This window comes from Dipodomys ordii, unplaced genomic scaffold, assembly GCF_000151885.1.
Source record: "Dipodomys ordii isolate 6190 unplaced genomic scaffold, Dord_2.0 Scaffold2, whole genome shotgun sequence".
Lineage (NCBI taxonomy): Eukaryota > Metazoa > Chordata > Mammalia > Rodentia > Heteromyidae > Dipodomys > Dipodomys ordii.
In genome coordinates this window covers 7,343,601-7,360,979 of record NW_012267218.1, presented here as the reverse complement: position 1 = coordinate 7,360,979, position 17,379 = coordinate 7,343,601, and the positions used below count along the sequence as shown (strand labels likewise).

The window sequence follows — 17,379 nt, the reverse complement described above, 5'->3', positions numbered from 1 at the left end:
GCACCTTTTTATCTCTGGGGGCTCAGGAAGTGGCTGAGCTGGGATTCCAGTCAAGGATGATTCCAGCCAAGTCTGTATAATATGGCTGATGATGGAGGGCTCTGGGGCCAGGGTGAATCAGGTCTGCCTCTCCCTAGCCCGAAACCATCTGGACTCTAAGCCCTTATCATTAGTCATAACTCTCAGGGGACTGGGGTAAGATTACTTCTGCCTTAGCCACACATGCTGCTCTTGGTTCTGGGGAAGCCATAGTTCCTCTTGATTCCTTTTGCCTGCTCTTGTCAAGCCCCCAAGGACTTCCCTCAGTAAACCCGAGTCCTGCCCACCTTCCAGAGAGGTCTGAAACAGGTCTTGTTCATACAAACTCTTCTCCCTTCCTTCTCTACGCAAGAGCTCACTGAGCAGGTACACAATGAAAAGAGGGAGTAGAAATAAAGGAATTGGAGAGCCTGGAATCGATCAGGTCTCCCTCCTAGGGGAGACACTTAAAAAAAAGTCCTTTTATTTAGCTATCAATATAGCTTTGAATCAAAGAAAGCTGCTAGCTCGAAATCAGAGAGCCCAGATGTTCAGTACAATAGAGTGTCTGCCTTTGAAGGCAAGTTGTAGAAAGTGAAGAGAGGGGCCAGGAGGAAGGGAGAAGCCCAGAACAAAATTGTGAGTTTTGTCTGTGCTTTACTGAACAAGAATACCTCATCTTCCATATAGGAGGTCATCTGAATGTGAAACCCAAGCCCTCAAACATCTCCCAATGTGCCCCCCAAAGCCTGTCAACTAACCACTTGTGGCAGAGGGATCTGAGCAGGTACACAGGGTGGGTGTGGGGAAGGACGGGGTAAGGAACAGGTGCCTCTATGTGGAGTACTAATAGAAGAATCCACTGATTCTTGAGACCCCACTGAGCTCTCTGGAGGCCTATCCATTAGGGTGTTAGGGAGTGGGGCTCAATCTTGTCTGAAAGGCTGGAGCACCCAGCTGACCTATAGACACAAGGCATCAGAGGCCAAATGGAATGACCATATTATGATCCTCAATCTATGATTCCTATAGAAGAGATGCAAAACGTGTGTTCCTTCTACAGTAAAAGCTCCCTGCTCTGCACAATGCCCAAGCATTGGGAGGGTCAGGAGAAATAAGACACTCAAGGTACTGAACTCAGTACAATCCGGTTGGAAGGGCAGTAGGTGGACATGGTTCTTGCTGTCATTGGTCGATGGCTGATGAGGAGGTAGCATCTGATTGAAGGGAGACACACAGCTAAGCTTCAGGATTTCTGTTCTCTGGGGCCTCTGCCAATTGTCGTCTTAGTGAGTGAGCCAGCTAGGTAAGGCCCCCATTGCTGGGCCGATTCTAAGGTGAGTTCTTAAATCTTTCTATTGTGGAAATGCTGTGCTTTGTACAGTTTCAAGAACTGTTTTCAGGGCTGGGAAGGTGGCTCAGTGGTAGAGCGCTTGTCTTGCATGCATGAGGCCCTGGATTTGATTCCTCAGTACCACATAAGCAAAAAGAAAAAAGCCCGAAGTGGCACTGTGGCTCAAGTGGTAGAGTGCTAGCCTTGAGCTGGAGCTGAGGGACAGCACCCTGGCCCAGAGTTCAGGCCCCACGACTGGACCCTCCCCCCCCCAAAAAAAAAGAAAAAAAACTGTTTTCAATCTCAAAAACTACAAATGGGCCCATCACCAGCGGCTCATCCTTATAATCTTAGCTATACAGGAGGCTGAGATCTAAGGCCTGGTCATCAGGAGCTGGACCTGGCTGATTTGCATCAAGGAACCTTACTATCTTCATCAGCACTTTCATGGCGCCTTAGGGGGAGGAGCTGGGGATCTTGGGGCATTTCTTACATGAAGATGGGTCTTATAGGTGTACCCCTGGCGCCAGAAAGTAGTTCTGGTCTTGTTGCCTGGCAACCAAGGATCTTGTCACAGCACCCAGCACAGACCTTGGTGGTGGTGTAATATCTGATAAGCCAGTTGGTCTTGCAAGACTCTTCTCGCCTGCCAACCCCAGGAGGCAGACACTGCTCTCCTGATCCTCACTCCCTATGTCCTCTACAGTCCGAGTGTGGTCAGAAAGAGAGACAGCCTGTCGTGAGAGGTGGCCAAGTTTATCTGTTCAGGTCACAAGCCTGGGGTCGGGTCTGTATAATGGGAGGTGTATTTTCCTTTGCTTCCTTCCCATGCTCAGAACTACCCCCAGAGCCACACCCCTCATCTCTCTGCAAGAAGCATGCTGTGGGCTGTCATCACACAGAAATGGAAGGCATGCCCTAGGAGTGTGAGGTCCTGCTCAGCAGCAGCAGGAGGGCTGGTATGAGGACACGCAGGGGACAGGGCTGTACAGGGCTTGTGCACTGTGGCTGCAGCTCCTGGAGGTCTGGAGGAGGGAGTACGGCTGGGCATGAATGGCAGGGGATGGTTTCAGGTACCAGGGACTCCTGGTACCAGTGGGAGCAATGCTGAAATTCTCAGCACCACCTGAGCGACAGTTCTCATCTCTCCAGCGGCATCTCTGTCAAGCATGGAAGCTGTCCAGCACACATTAGATGAACGGTCTGTATTTAATCAGCTAACATTATGTAAAGAGCTCACGTCACATACAACCTCATGAAACACCCGGGTGTGCAGGAACCTGTGAAAGGGGAGGACCAAACATTTGTTTTCTCCTCCAGGCTGGCATCCTGAGGCTGGCATCCTGAGGGGGCCTCTGGGGGCCTCAATCCTCGTGACCATGGGTACCTGACTGACAGGTGCTGAATCCTGAGCAGGGAGTAGCTCCTTTCTAGCCTTCCCTGACAACTAAATAAATGGTTCACAGTCCTGGTGTGTGCAGGTACACACCAGGGAAATAAATGATCCAATGAGGCCTGCCTTAGGGTTCATGGAGCTAGGAACAGAGCAGTTAGGTGTGTAAGACTCTAGTTGCTCTGAGGGACAATGAGAGGGAGAGAGGGAGGGAGAAAGGGAAGGAGGGAGAGAAGAAGGGCGAGAGGAAGGAAGGAAGGAAGGAAGGAAGGAAGGAAGGAAGGAAGGAAGGAAGGGGGGAGTGGGGCTAATGGAAGGAAAGGGAGAAAAGAAGGGAGGGGGAGGGAGGGGGAGAAAGGGGAGGGAGGGGGAGGGAGGGAGAGAGAATAAGAAATCATCAGCCAGCGGAGAACACCTGAGGCACAGGTAGCTCTGGACGCTGGGAGGAAGCAATACCAGCTGGGGTTTTCTCTGGTGTCACCCCTGGGAGGCAGCAGAGCTGGGTGAGGGCCAAGGGGCCAAAAGGGCTGCAGAAAGGTCATTCGGCATGGGTAGGACTCATCTTTCCATCCATCTCCTCCCAGAGCCGGGCAAGGTATCCAACACAAAGCTGCTGCAAACAAGGTGAACACCGGACAAACATTCCCAGAGGCCAGTGGAGTCCGGAACTCAAAAACCTGGCAAAAGAGAACACAACATCAGAGGGCAAAGGAAAGCACGGTGGTGGGGGTGGGTAAGCAGAACCAGGGCTGCTGGGAGGGTGGTCAAGGTTGGAAGCTCCGTGCTGGTTCCCAGAAAGTTCTGGCTGGCTCCAGAAGTGGTCATGGGAGAGATGTGGGCACATCTGAGAAACCTGCCCCACTTTGGGGGACCCTCCAGGGCTGTAGACAGGAATATCTGGGGGACCCTCCAGGGCTGTAGACAGGAATAGGCTAGCCCAGCCTCCACGGAGCTCCTGGTACTCACTGTCAACGCTGATCCTCTAGCAGCTCAAGGAGCATTTCCTCGGTGCCTTGGAACTAAGTGGGGGAAGGAGACACACACACACACAGGATGTGATCAGACCCCAGCCTTGTTAGGCCCAGCCCTGCCTTCTCAGGCCTGGAGTAGGTGATGCCCGGGTGAGTCACGGCCCTCCCCATCCACCTAGCCTGTCACTGCCATCATATGGGGCTTCCCGCCCCACAGCTTGTAGTGGACAGCCAGTCCTCACTTCTAGCTCTTCTCCAATCCAGCACTTTCCAGGTCAGTTGCCGACCCCTCCCTGTTATCTTACTTTTGGTACTGGGATGGAGGGGAACACATCTAGCATAAGGGTGGGGGGTCGGGGGCAGACACCAATCACCCGCCCAGTCCCTGGGGAAAGCCGTGCTTGCCTTGATGTGGTACACGATGCGCCAGTACCTGGAATCTATGCTTTTGTATCTATTTTCGGGGTACAGCTGATACATTAGAGGCAGCGGGAATGGGGCCAGCTGGTTGGGGCTCATAGGCACCCCCAAGGGGATGTCCTTTTGGCGCATGATCACAAAGGAGACATTTTCATTCTGCAGGGGAAGATAACAGTACACCTTAAGGTTCCACCCACTAAGCCCAGGCACCAGTGGACTGGGCCATTAGGGAGGTGCTGGACTAACGCGACACCTGCCAAGCAGATTCTGGTGATCAGCCCTCTTGGTGTCAGCTCTTTCTCAGAGACACGGCTGGGCCTGCATGGGTCCAGACACTCCCATAGTAGCCACCGACTTTTTTTTTTTTTGTTGGTTGTGGGGCCTGAACTCTGGGCCTGGGCACTGTCCCTCAGCTCTTTAGCTCAAGGCTAGTACTCTACCATTTGAGCCACAGTGCCACTTCCCGCTTTTTTCTGTTTATGAGGTACTGAGGAATCTAACCCAGGGCCTCATGCATGCAAGGCAAGCACTCTACCACCTTCCCAGCCCACCGACTGCCTACTTTTTAGGCCAAGCCTCCAGTTCTTGTTCAAGTTGCTGTGGATTTTTTTCTTGACTTATTTTACTCCATTTCCTTTTTTTTTTTAAATAAAAAAAGGTCAGGTACTGGGTGGCACATGCCTATAATCCTAGCTGTTCAGGAGACTGAGATCTGAGGATTGAAGCTCAAAGCCAGCTCAGACAGGAAACTCCCAGAGACGTCTTTCCAGTTAACACTCCACCCCCAACCACCACCAAAACAAAGGGTTAGAAGTAGAGCTGTGATTCAAGGTTTAGAGCTCTAGCCTTCAGTGAAAAAGCTGAGGGACAGTGCCCAGAACCTGAGTTCAAGCAACAGTATCAGTAGCAAACAAAACAAGAAAAACTAAAAAAAAACAACAGTATAGAATGAAGATAGAATGGAGACCAGTGTCATCAAGAGCTGAAAATGAGTTTCATCCACTAGTTCAAGGGAAATAAAATTCTGTAAATACAAGTCTACAATATACCTAAAGAGCATACCCAGCAAGGCCCAGAAGGATTGCACTTATAAAAGATGGCAAGTTCAAACAAGGGCTCTGAGGGGTCCTGCCTGATCATCCCTCACCAAGACCACCTCTCCTCCAGAGCCTTCTCTATGCCATTTACCACAACCCACCATCAGCTGTTTTCTTGGCTTTTCTCCACCAGCAGTGCATTTGCAAGTAGGAAGGATTCTATCCCGCTATTCCAAATCCCCACAAGCTAGCTAGAATGACACTCCGCACATAAATGACGCACTCCTATTTATCTAACAACTATTCTTCCGAAAACGAAAATAGTTTTGTAATTTTCTCAAATGATAAGACTGTGGTGAGCTCAAATAGTAAAATTCTTTTTTTAGGGGGGGGTCTGAACTCTGGGCCTGGGGGCGCTGTCCCTCAGCTCTTCAGCTCAAGGCTAGCACTCTACCACTTGAGCCACAGCGCCACTTCCAGCTTTTTTTTCTTTTTGCTTATGTGGTGCTGAGGAATCAAACCCAGGGCCTCAGGCATGCAAGGCAAGCGCTCTACCACGGAGCCACCTTCCCAGCCCTCAAGTAGTAAGATTAAATCAAAGCCCAACAAAACAAGCACCAAGAAATGGAGTACTTGAGGTGGGTGGAGCTAAGAGAGCAGTGGACAGATGAGGGCGGGAAAACGGGAGAATGCAGTCAGTAATTCATTGAATATGCTACAAAACTAAGAAAAGGGGTGGGTCAAAGGATGATACAAATCAAGATGCATTATATTCATAAACTGCTTTGTTAAATGGCACAAAAGTTCAATACATACCTTACAAATTAAGAAAAATGCCAGGCCCGCCTGCAATTCTAGCTAGTCAGGAGGCTGAGCTCTGAAGATCATGGTTCAGAGCCAACCCAGGCAGGAAAGTCTGTGGGACTCTTATCTCTAGTTAACCACCAGAAAACTGAAGTGGTGCTGTGGCCTCTAAGTGGTAGAGCACTAGCCTTGAGCCAAGAAAACCTCCGGGATATTGCTCAGGCCCCCACTTCAAGCCCCATGACCAACCAAAAAAGAAAGAAAAAAGAAAAAGTGAGGGAAGGGGTGGGCTGAGAAGGATGGTAGGTGGATGAGACTATTCAAAGAAATAATTGAGCAAGGCATGCTGTATTCACAAACTGCCTTGAATAGCAGCTCCTCTGTATAACTTTTAATAAAAATATTTTAAAATATTCAGATCATAAAATGTAAGCATGGTGGAACTGACCATCCTGTTGTACAGTCTCCCCTGTCCTTCAACTGTTTATATAGGTTTTTTATCACTTATTCATTAACTTAAGAAAATCCTTATTTACTAAGAATACTGGTTCTTTCAAACTTGAGAGACAGATCCTATCCCTGTCAACTAATGGATAGTTTTTCATGTATCCTTTATTGTGGAAGAAAAAAAAGTCTGTCTGCAGGTTTTGTTACAAAGATATTTCCCAACTAGAGATATCATCTACATTTTCTTCAGACTTCAAAAAGTAAATATTTAACTTGATTTCCTTTTCTTTTTAGTTGTGGATGGAGGATTTTATTGTGGCATTTCCATACATGCATACAATGTATCCTGATCAACCACACCCGCTCTGTTTCTCTCTCCCATTCATTCCAATCCCCAACCCCAAACCATTTCCACTGATTCTTTCTTCTATTTTCACACTTGGAAACTAGTTTGTCCAGATTCATCCATCCTCCTGGTTAGCCCTCCCCTCTCACTAACAACCTCTGCCCCCCCCCCAGGAGGGAGGGGGCAGTACTCTTTCAGGGCTTTCTAAAAGGCTGATGTAGTACTGAGTAGCCACAATGCCAGCCCTTTAACCTGATCTTTAAAATGTATGTAAAATTTTAAAAATGGCAAGAGTGTAAACATTTATATGGTAGTTAACTGACTGACAGTCCCAAGTGCCACAAGTTCTTCCTCAGCCTCAGTTTCCCCATCCCCACAGCAGAGACAAGAGTTCACACCCAACTACTACTGTTTGCTATTAAATCACTGAACATTCTAACAGCATCTTCGCATCTTTTGTGTTTGTGCTAGTACTGGCACAAACAAAGTACAGATTTCTGGGCCTGCCTAAGGAGTCTGGTCAAGGCCCTGTATGAATGTCATGTAATGTTGTTTCCACTTTGTGGACTGCAGTCCTAAACTCGTTTTAGCCCAGGCTATAGAATCTCACACTGTGTAGACAGCGTAAAAACCCGCATGGCCTCCACCTCCCCAATAACTTTTCTCCCACCTGGCAAAGACCCAGCTCAAAGCACTCCACCTGCGGCCAGCCTGAGCCACACCTGCCCAGGTGCTCAAGCGTCCCGGGCTTCGTCCTGCTGGACACGAAGGGCCCCTCTGTCCCAGGCCCCCCGGCTTCGTCCGGACTGGAGGATCCCCTCTGTCCCAGGCCCCCCGGCTTCGTCCGGACTGGAGGGCCCCCTCTGTCCCAGACCCCCCCCAGACCCCCGGCTTCGTCCGGACCGGAGGGGCCCCTCTGTCCCAGGCCCCCCGGCTTCGTCCGGACTGGAGGGACCCCTCTGTCCCAGACCCCCCTGGACCCCCGGCTTCGTCCGGACCGGAGGGGCCCCTCTGTCCCAGGCCCCCCGGCTTCGTCCGGACTGGAGGGACCCCTCTGTCCCCCGGCCTCGCCCGATGCCCGGGGCAGCTGCAGCCCGGCGGGAGCCCCTCTGTCCCAGGCCCCCCGGCTTCGTCCGGACTGGAGGGACCCCTCTGTCCCCCGGCCTCGCCCGATGCCCGGGGCAGCTGCAGCCCGGCGGGAGCGGAGGCCCGGTGCCCGCCCGCCAGCAGGCTCGAGCCGCGCCATACCTCGGTGAAGATGGACAGCCAGATTCGTGCGTTCTCGTCCTTATACACGCCCTTCTCCCAGATCCACAGGCGCTGCGGGGGCTCTATCACCTCAGCGTAGTACATGGCTCCTGGTCAGGGAGAGAAGCGGGGCAGCCAGGCTGGGCGGCGGGCGGGCAGGTGGCGGGTGCAGGGGCCGGCCGGGCTTTATAGCCCTCCAGTGCGCAGGCGCGCCCTCTGGCGGCGGGGTGGGAGGGGCCGAGCCGGGGTGGGCGGGGCGTGAGGTCGGATGCCCATGGAGGCGCCTAGGCTGGTGCGGGGCAGGTGGCAAGGTGTTGAGGGGGCGGAGTGCAGATCCAGTTCCTTCAGGCCTCTCCTCCCTCCCCACCCCCCCAGCCGGCCTTGCCCCAGGCGCTCCCGGCTCTTCTTTGGGCGGGAGGAGCCACCAACCCTCTGTGGGAGCTAGGCCTTACTTCCAAGCCGGCCACGCCCTGACCCGGGCTCTGGACTTCAGCGCTGTACCCACGGTGGATGCTAGGTACCCAGGAGCCAGGACACCTTCTGCACACCTTCTGGAAGAGACCTGAACCAGGCCTGGGTCTCCCTGCTTACTTCACGCCCCTGCCCTGTGCTTTTGGATAACAAAGGCAATATCCTTGGCAAAGTTCAACTCTTGAAGCAACGCCTCCATCTCCCACACACAAGACATGCATTTTCCAAGTCTTTGATGATGCTGTGGTCATCTTAAGAGTTGTTGTGAAAGAGGGTGTTGCGCTTTTCTCTTTATACTTGGAGTTTATTTAATATGAATGCTTCAAAAACAAACCCCTTCCGACTGGCCAAGATCAATGGGTTTGAAAATTCCCTAGGTTATACTCTCAAAACCATCTCTTTGTAAATTACAACAAATAGGCAAGACAGCTTCCCATTATTTTGCAGTAACGCATGCCTATTAAGGCAATTAGGAAAGTATAATGAGAAACATGTAAACCAGCCCCAGGCCTGTTGCTCAAATACCAGTACTGGTAGCAGTGCAGGGCTCACTTTCTAGTTCTTTCCCTTCTCTCTGAGGAGGGACAAGGACACAATTATTCTTTTTTTTGGGGGGGGGAGTCTTTGAAATGTCACCAGTGAAAATAAACAATTAGATGAGAATACCTGTTCTACCTGCCTGGGTTTCTGCCTCCAGACAGCCAAATTTGCCAAGACTTGCAAGACTTAGGATCAGTGGCTAATTGACTAAACCAGGTAAACAAATAGAAGATGAAGGAAAGCTGGGAGCTGAAGGCCAGGCCTTGAGTTCAGCAAGTCTCTTGTCCAATGCAGCGTCTAGTGAGTTTTTATTGTTTGTGTGCTGGTATTGTGTGAACTCAGGTGTTCATGCTCTTGCCTGGCTTTCCATCTCAAGACTGTCATTCTACCACTTGAGCCCCACCTACATTTCTGGCTTTTGGGTGGTTAATTGGAGAAAAGCATCTCTTGGATTTGTCTGCCTGGCCTAGCGTTGAACCAAGATCCTCAGATCTGTGCCTCCTGAGTAGCTGGGATTACAGCATTAGCCACCATAGCCCAGATATCTTATTAGTGTTTGTATTTAATATTTAAATATGTTGCTTCCAGTCTGGCTTTCCTGTGCTTGGCTTGGACACCAGATCCAGACAACCACAGAGGAGCACAAAAATCTTGAGAATCTGCTCTTTGGGATGTCTCAGCCAGTCCCGAGTTTGGAGGTAAGAAGCAACCATAAGTCCAGTTTAAACAGGTTGGTGATCGTCTTCTGTGACCAGGAGCCTATGTGGCTTGACCCAGCCATCCTGATGGCCCTAGAGCCCAGAATCCACTGATTTTGCCCATTTCCTTCACACTCACTTGGCTCTTCTAACAGGACGTGAGAATAGAAATAATGGAGGGCTGGGAAGGTGGCTCAGTGGTAGAGCGGTAGAGTGGTAGAATGGTAGAGCTCAGCCTTGCATGCCTGAGGCCCTGAGTACGATTCCTCAGCACCACATAAGCAAAAAGAAAAAAGCTGGAAGTGGCACTATGGCTCAAGTGGTAGAGCGCTAGCCTTGAGCTGAAGACCTGAGGGACAGCGCCCAGGCCCAGAGTTCAGGCCCCACAACCGGACCCCCCCCCAAAAAAAAAGAAAGCAAGAAATAATGGAGCAAAACATCAGCTGGGTCAGGTTTTAAATATTCTTGGAACATGATTACTGTTTTCCCCAGTTTGAAAATAAATTATCTTTCACTTTGCCTAAGGGCTTCTTAATATTGCACAAGAGAATATACCATTCTCCACATGGGATCCAGGAAGGTATTTCTGAAGGACTTCCAAAACATAAAAACAAAATAAGGACAGCAGGCAATTCACAGAGCAGCTTCTATGGGGGACCTTGACCCTTAATTATGAAGACAGCACAGGAGGGGGACAATAGGCATTGTATGGTCTCAGAGACCAACAGCTTGCCCCCTCCTCCTCCCCCTTATCTGCCTCATTTTAGCATTCTACTCACTGCCAGGCAGCCAGATTTTAGAATTATCCCTTGCTGAGGTTTTCCAACTCTGCCTAGTTCCCAGAGGGTGAGAAGTGCAAAGCAGTCTTCAGGGCAGACTCCCTAACTGATACTTTTATGCCCCACCTTCCATCTAGTGTTGACTTTCTCCTTAGCATCTGTGAACCAGGCAAATTGTTTGCCAGCTCTCCCTCAGGGGCACCCTCCCTCCCCCCTCCCTCCCCCCTCCTGTAATCAATGAGCAGACTTTCAGGTGCTCTGTTCCCACTTCTTGGGCAGGGGGTTGACCCTCTAGTACAGGTGTCTGGAGGGAGGAGGGGAGGGTTATAAGCTGAGAATCTAAGTTCAAAAAGCCTGTGGCTTTGAGCAGGGGGCCCTGGGTACCAAGAACTCCCGTGGGACAACCTCTTCAGGTGTGGGGAAGTTATTTGTCTTGTCTAGATTCCCCAGAAGGGAACGAAATGCATTTTTACAGCACCTATACAGCTCACAAAGACTGTAGGATCTAAGTTCTTCCTAGACCCCAGTGCAAACCTGCTGTATAACAGTCTTCCTCCCCCCAGGTGATGCGTGGGAATGACAGACTAAGCAGTCTACCAGGAGAGGCACACGAGGAGTCTCAGTGGTCTCTAGATGTTTCTATGACACAGAGTTGGACAGGTATATCAGTACTGTTTAGCTTTAGGTATGGTTGCTTTCTGCTAAAATCAGTTACAACACAAAATGTCCTCTTACAAGAAACTTCTGTTTATCAAGGTCATCCTAATTAACCCAGGTCAACAATAAAGAACCTACTAGAAGGTACTCAGGTGGGTAGGCCCCTGGGCCACTGAAAGCACCTGGGAAGTTTCACTGAAACATTGAGCCTGATCCCCATCTAAGCAGGTCACATTCTGAGACAGAAACTTGACCATTTCCTTCTTCTTTTTTTTTTTAAGGACTCTTCGGGTGATTCTACCATGAACTCAGGTAAGTGCCATTTGTAGAAGATTGAAGTTAACTGTTTTTGAGGTGTGAGCAAATTTCTAAAATTAAATAACCATGAAAATGTCAAAGCCACGCTCTGTACCATTAATTCTCATCATAACCCCCACCCTCAACCTCATACTTTACTTCTGTCCCTTTGTTCTATTTTAAATTTGCTGCTCCTATCTTTTGTGGGCAGAGAACCAGAACACCGGGTTTATTAGAACTGCGAGAGTCTGAAATTTCATCTTACTGTTGTGTAAAACACAAAAGCTATAGTACAGAGATGTTTGGAATCCATGCCGATGCCCTGGGTGGATTTTCTGGTCATACTTAATTCTGGGTCTTATTTTAGATACTTAAAACAGTTGATCAAGTGAGTTAGAAGTGAAAGGTAAAAAGATGTTATTTTTTAACTCATAAAGGATGAAATGATCCCCCTGGATGAAGGTATATTTGAGACAAAGACATTCCAGTTAGAATTCAGTAAATGATCTAGCATTACTACCACGTAGAGACCTCCCTTCTTTAAATAGAACACTCTACTGCTCTGAACAGTTTTAACTTCTAAATCCTTAAAGTGTATATGAGGATCATCTTAAAATGCAGATTCTAATTTTATAGTTGGGATGTGTGTTGTATGTGTGTGTGTGTGCATGCATGCATGTGAATGTACACACCTACACACACACCAATAACCAGGGCCTGGGTGTTATCCCTGAGCTTTTTCCCTCATGGCTGGCATTCTACCATTTGAACCACAGCTCCATGTCCAGTCTAATTGGAGATAAGAATTTCATGGACTTTCCTGACTAGGCTGGCTCCCAACCTTGATCCTTAGCTCTCAGCCTGCAGAGTTACTAGCTCACAGCTTCAGGATCTACATTTTTTTTTTTTTTTGGTCAGTCGTGGGTCTTGAACCCTGGGCCTGGGCACTGTCCCTCAGCTCTTCAGCTAAAGGCTAGCGCTCTACCACTTGAGCCATAGCACCACTTCTAGTTTTCTGCCGATTAACTGCAGATCAGAGTCTCTTGGACTTTCTTGCCCTGGCTGGCTTTGAACTATGATCCTCAGATCTCAGCCTCCTGAGTAGCTAGGATTACAGGCGTGAGCCACCGGTACCCAGCTAGGATCTACATTTTTAACAAGCATCTAGGTGAAGCTAATTCTAGTGATCTCTCTGAACCACTTCTAAACTGCAAGGTGCTCTACTGTTCTCCCCCCTTCTTTTACTACCCTCTTTACAAAATCAATTGTAACAGCAAAAGGCACCCAGTAGTTGCTGGTGAGTGAGCCCAGGGAGTAGACATATGGATACTTGTAATTACAGATGTGGCTCCCATTTGCCTACAGGCAAATCTATACATATAATCATATGAAAAACATTTCTCAGTAGTAGCTACTGTATATCCATTTGGTTCCTCTGGTTCCTCCCTAAATTCTGATTTAACTAGTGGCTTAATTTCCCCTCAGAAGAAACATTTTCAAGCATTGTATCTATTTCCTCTAGAAAAGTGGCTAGGCGGGGGGGCAGGCAGTGGCCAATGCCTGTAATTCTAGCTACTCAGGAGGCTGAGATCTGAGGATCACAGTTCAAAGCCATTCCAGGCAGGAAAATCTGTGAGACTGATCTCCAATTAACTGCCAGGAAACAGGAATGGTGCTGTGAATCAATAGCCTTGAGCAAAAGAGCTGAAGGACAGCACAGGCCCAGAGTTCAAGCCCCATGACTGACAGAAATAAAATAAAAAAAACTGGTGAGCCATCTTTCTGTTTTAAGGATATATAAAGTGATATGCATGTCCTGTGCGTCCCTGCCCTTGTGTGCATGTGTTATATTTTACTTTGTGCTGGTGCTAAAACTGAAGGCTTGAGTGCTAACCCTTAGTTTTTTTGCTCAAGGCTGGTGCTCTGCCACTTGAGCCATAGCTTCACTCTGGCTTTTTTGCTGGCTGATTGGAGATAAGAATCTCATGGACTGAGCTATTTTTGAATCATGTTTCTCAGATCTTAGCCTTCTGAGTAGCTAGGATTATAGGTGTGAGCCATCACACTCTGCACTGAGATTAATAGATGGACCATCTATTATTGGTAGCCTTCATGCCATAAATGCCCCTTTGTACCATTTATGAAACATCTCTTGATCTAGATTTTGAGATTTTTTATTTTTTTTTTTGCTGGTCATGGGGCTTGAACTTTGTTCGGGCTTGGGCTCTGTTCCACAGGTCTTCAGCTCAAGGTTAGCGCTCAACCTCTTGAGCCACAGTGCCACTTCCGGTTTTCTGGTGGTTTATTGGAGATAAGAGTCTCTAGATTTTGGGCTGGGAAGGTGGCTTAGTGGTAGAGCACTTGCCTTGCATGCATGAGGCCCTGGGTTCGATTCCTCAGCACCACATAAGCAAAAAGAAAAAGGCCGGAAGTGGTGCTGTGGCTCAAGTGGTAGAGTGCTAGCTTTGAGCTGAATTGCTGAGCGACAGTGCCCAGGCCCAGAGTTCAGGCCCCACTACCGGACCCCCCCCCCAAAAAAAAAGAGTCTCTAGATTTTCTTACCCTGGCTGATCTCACATCTCAGCCTCCTGAGTAGCTAGGATTACAGGCATGAGCCACCAGTGCCTGGGGAGATTTTTAATTTTAAGAAGGATATTTAATATGGATTTTGGTCATTAACATGGCATGGGACATAAATAATAATAAATATAATAATAAACATAATAAATATATTAAACCACATAATTATGCATTAGATAGAAGTCTAGTTGTATTTCCTTTTTTCCAAATGATTAGCCAGTCTCCAAGACACTAGTGAATACTCTTTCTACACAAGATTTCTTTCTTTCTGTCAGTCATGGGGCTTGAACTGGGCACTTGGGTACCATCTCTGAATTTTCTTGCTCAAAGGCTAGCACTCTACCACTTAGAGCCACAGTATTACTTCCTGTTTTTAGTGGATAATTGGAGATAGAGTCTCACAGACTTTCCTGCCCAGCCTGGCTTTGAACCTTGAGTCTCAGATCTCAGCCTCCTGAGTAGCTAGGATTACAAAGCATGAGCCCACTGGAGCCTGGCTACAAAATATTTCTTACACAATGTTGTGAAGTACTAAGTCTCCATGGAGAAATGGGCTACTCTTAGGCTCTCTTCTGTCCATCTTGTGTGTATGGTAAAGCTATACTTCTTAAGTCACTAGGAATTACACAAATATTTAGTGGAGTAGGTCCTGTCTTTTTGTTGTCTTTTTGCTTAATACGTGCTGGCAGCTCATGCCTATAATCCTAGCTACTCGAAAGGCTGAGAACTAAGGATCATGGTTTGAAGCCAACCCTGGAAGGAATGTCTGTGATACTCATTTCCAATTAACAACAACAACAACAACAAAAACAGAAGTGAAGCTGTGGCTCAAGTGGTAGAATATTAGCTTTGAGCAAAAGGAATAGTGCCCAGGTTCTGAGTTCAAGCCCTAGGTCTTGCATACACACAAAAGTTGGGTTAGTTGTTTTTGAGTGTTTATGTCACTGTATTTATTCTTAATGCGTTGGGGGAAGTTTCTTCCCAGTCCTGGGGTTTAGACTCTGGGCCTGGGTGCTGTCTCTGAGCTTCTTTGTGTTCAAGGCTAGCGCTCTACCATTTGAGCCATAGAGCCACTTCTGGCTTTTTCAGAGTCACTTTTGGAGATAAGTCTCACAGACCGGCTGGGAAGGTGGCTCAGTGGTAGAGTGCTTGCTTTGCATGCCTGAGGCCCTGGGTTCGATTCCTCAGCACCATATAAGCAAAAAGTAAAAAGCCGGAAGTGGCACTGTGGCTCAAGTGGTAGAGCGCTAGCCTTGAGCTGAAGAGCTGAGGGACAGCGCCCAGGTCCAGAGTTCAGGCCCCACGACCTGACCCCTCCCCCCCCCCAAAAAAAAAGAGTTTCACAGACTTTCCTACAAGGGTTGGTTTTTTACTTTTGCTTTTTGTTGGTTGTGGGGCTTGAACTCTGGGCATGAGCATTGTCCCTCAGCTCTTCAGCTCAAAGCCAGCACTCTACCACTTGAGCCATAGCTCCACTTCTAGTTTTCTGAGTGGTTTATTGGAGATAAAAGTCTTAAGAACTGGGGTGCCAGTGGCTCACGCCTGTAATCCTAGCTACTCAGGAGGCTGAGATCTAAGGATCATGGTTCAAAGCCAGCCCTGGCAGGAAAGTCTGTGAGACTCTTATCTCCAATAAACCACTAGAAAACAGGAAGTGGCACTGTGGCTGAAGCAGTAGAGCATTCTGAGCTGAAGAGCTGAGGGATAGCACCCAGGCCCAGAGTTCAAGCACCACGACCAACAAAAAACAACAAAAAGAGTCTCACAGACTTTCCTGCTGGGGCTGGCTTTGAACAGTGATCCTCAGATCTTAGCCTCCTGAGTAGCTAGGATTAAAGATGTGAGCCACCAGTGCCTGGCCCGGGTTATTTTTTCTGGCATTCCATTGAATTTATACATTGGGGAAAACTTATTCTTTAGAAGGATTTTATGATATTTTCCATCCAAGTGTTGCATATTTTTATTTGATACATTTCTACTTTATAATTTTATTGTGTAAATGGCATTTATTAGTGGACTTTGACTTGAAAAGTGTGACTGGATTCTTCAAGCACATTAATATACTTACTAAATTCTTGTATTGGTGTGTGAGTGTACACATACATGCATGCTCCAATCATAGGGCTTGAACTCAAAGCCTGAGTGCTGTCATTGAGCTTTTGTGCTCAAGGCTAGCACTTTACCACTTAATCCACAGTTCTACTTCTGCCTTTGTTGGTCAATTGTAATAAGAGTACTACAGACTTTTTCCTGCCCGGGATGGCTTTAAACTCTGATCCTCCCATCTCAGGTTCCTGAGTAGCTAGTGTTACAGATATGAGCAACAGCATCTGACTCTTGTATTCGTTTTAAGGATTAAGCTGCAAATCATAGGTGTGTGTGTGTGTGTGTGTGTTTGGTTTTTTTTTTTGGTCCGGCCATGGGGCCTGAACTCTGGGCCTGGACACTGTCCCTCAGCTCTTCAGCTCAAGGCTAGCGTTCTACCACTTGAGCCACAGCGCCACTTCCAGTTTTTTTTTCTTTTTTGCTTATGTGGTGGTGAGGAATCAAACCCAGGACCTCATGCATGCAAGGCAAATGCTCTACCACTGAGCCACCTTCCCAGCCCCATAGGTCTGTTTTTTAAATTACTCTTCTTTTTCCATTTTTGTATATGACTGTGTCTGTTTTTTTCTGTCTCTCAGTCTCTACCTCTAATATAATCTTTCCTTGCCATTGACTTTAGGTGGTTACATTCAGATCCATCACATAAAACGGGAACGGCAGCACACCTATGAACCTAGTTACTCAAGAAACTGAGATCTGGAGGATTTCCGTTCAAGGTTAGTCTGGACAGGAAGAGCTGAGAAACTTCATCTCCAGAATAACCAACAAAAATGCAGGATTGGAGGTATGGTTCAAATGGTACATTGCCAGCCAAACAAACATCAGGCCTGAAGATCAAATCCTAGTACTAGAAAGAAAGAAAAGGCACATTATATAACAGGTGTCAGAGATAGTGAACATATCTATATTGTTTCTATTTTTAGTAAAAAATAACTGTAAAGCTTAACATGAGTCAGCCTGGCTATAAGGTATGGTATACATGCTTTATTAGATTAAAGAATGTTCTACCATCCCTGAGTTTGTGTATTAATCATAAACTTGTATGTTATTTTCTTTATTGTTAGTGCATATTAGTTATACAAAGTGATGGCTTTCATGACAACATCTCTGTAATAACATAGAAATGACTTTTGTTGTCTCCTTTTTAGCTTTTTAAATTTAAAGTCTTCTTTAACTGATACAAGCATAGCAAACTCTCTTGAGCTTATCATTTGCATAGAATATCATCTTCCAT

The 17,379-nt window shown here is 47.7% G+C and overlaps 1 protein-coding gene across 1 annotated transcript; it reads right to left on the bottom strand.

Moving 5' to 3' along the window:
• Window positions 1-3,712: 3,712 nt before the first annotated feature.
• Window positions 3,713-8,122, bottom strand: Tcl1a (T-cell leukemia/lymphoma 1A). Its single transcript, XM_013013193.1, has 3 exons — window positions 8,018-8,122; window positions 4,121-4,291; window positions 3,713-3,763 (listed from the first exon to the last, which is right to left on the bottom strand). Exons 1-3 carry the CDS (start codon window positions 8,120-8,122, stop codon window positions 3,713-3,715), a joined length of 327 nt encoding a protein of 108 aa, XP_012868647.1.
• Between the last annotated feature and the right edge of the window lie 9,257 nt (window positions 8,123-17,379).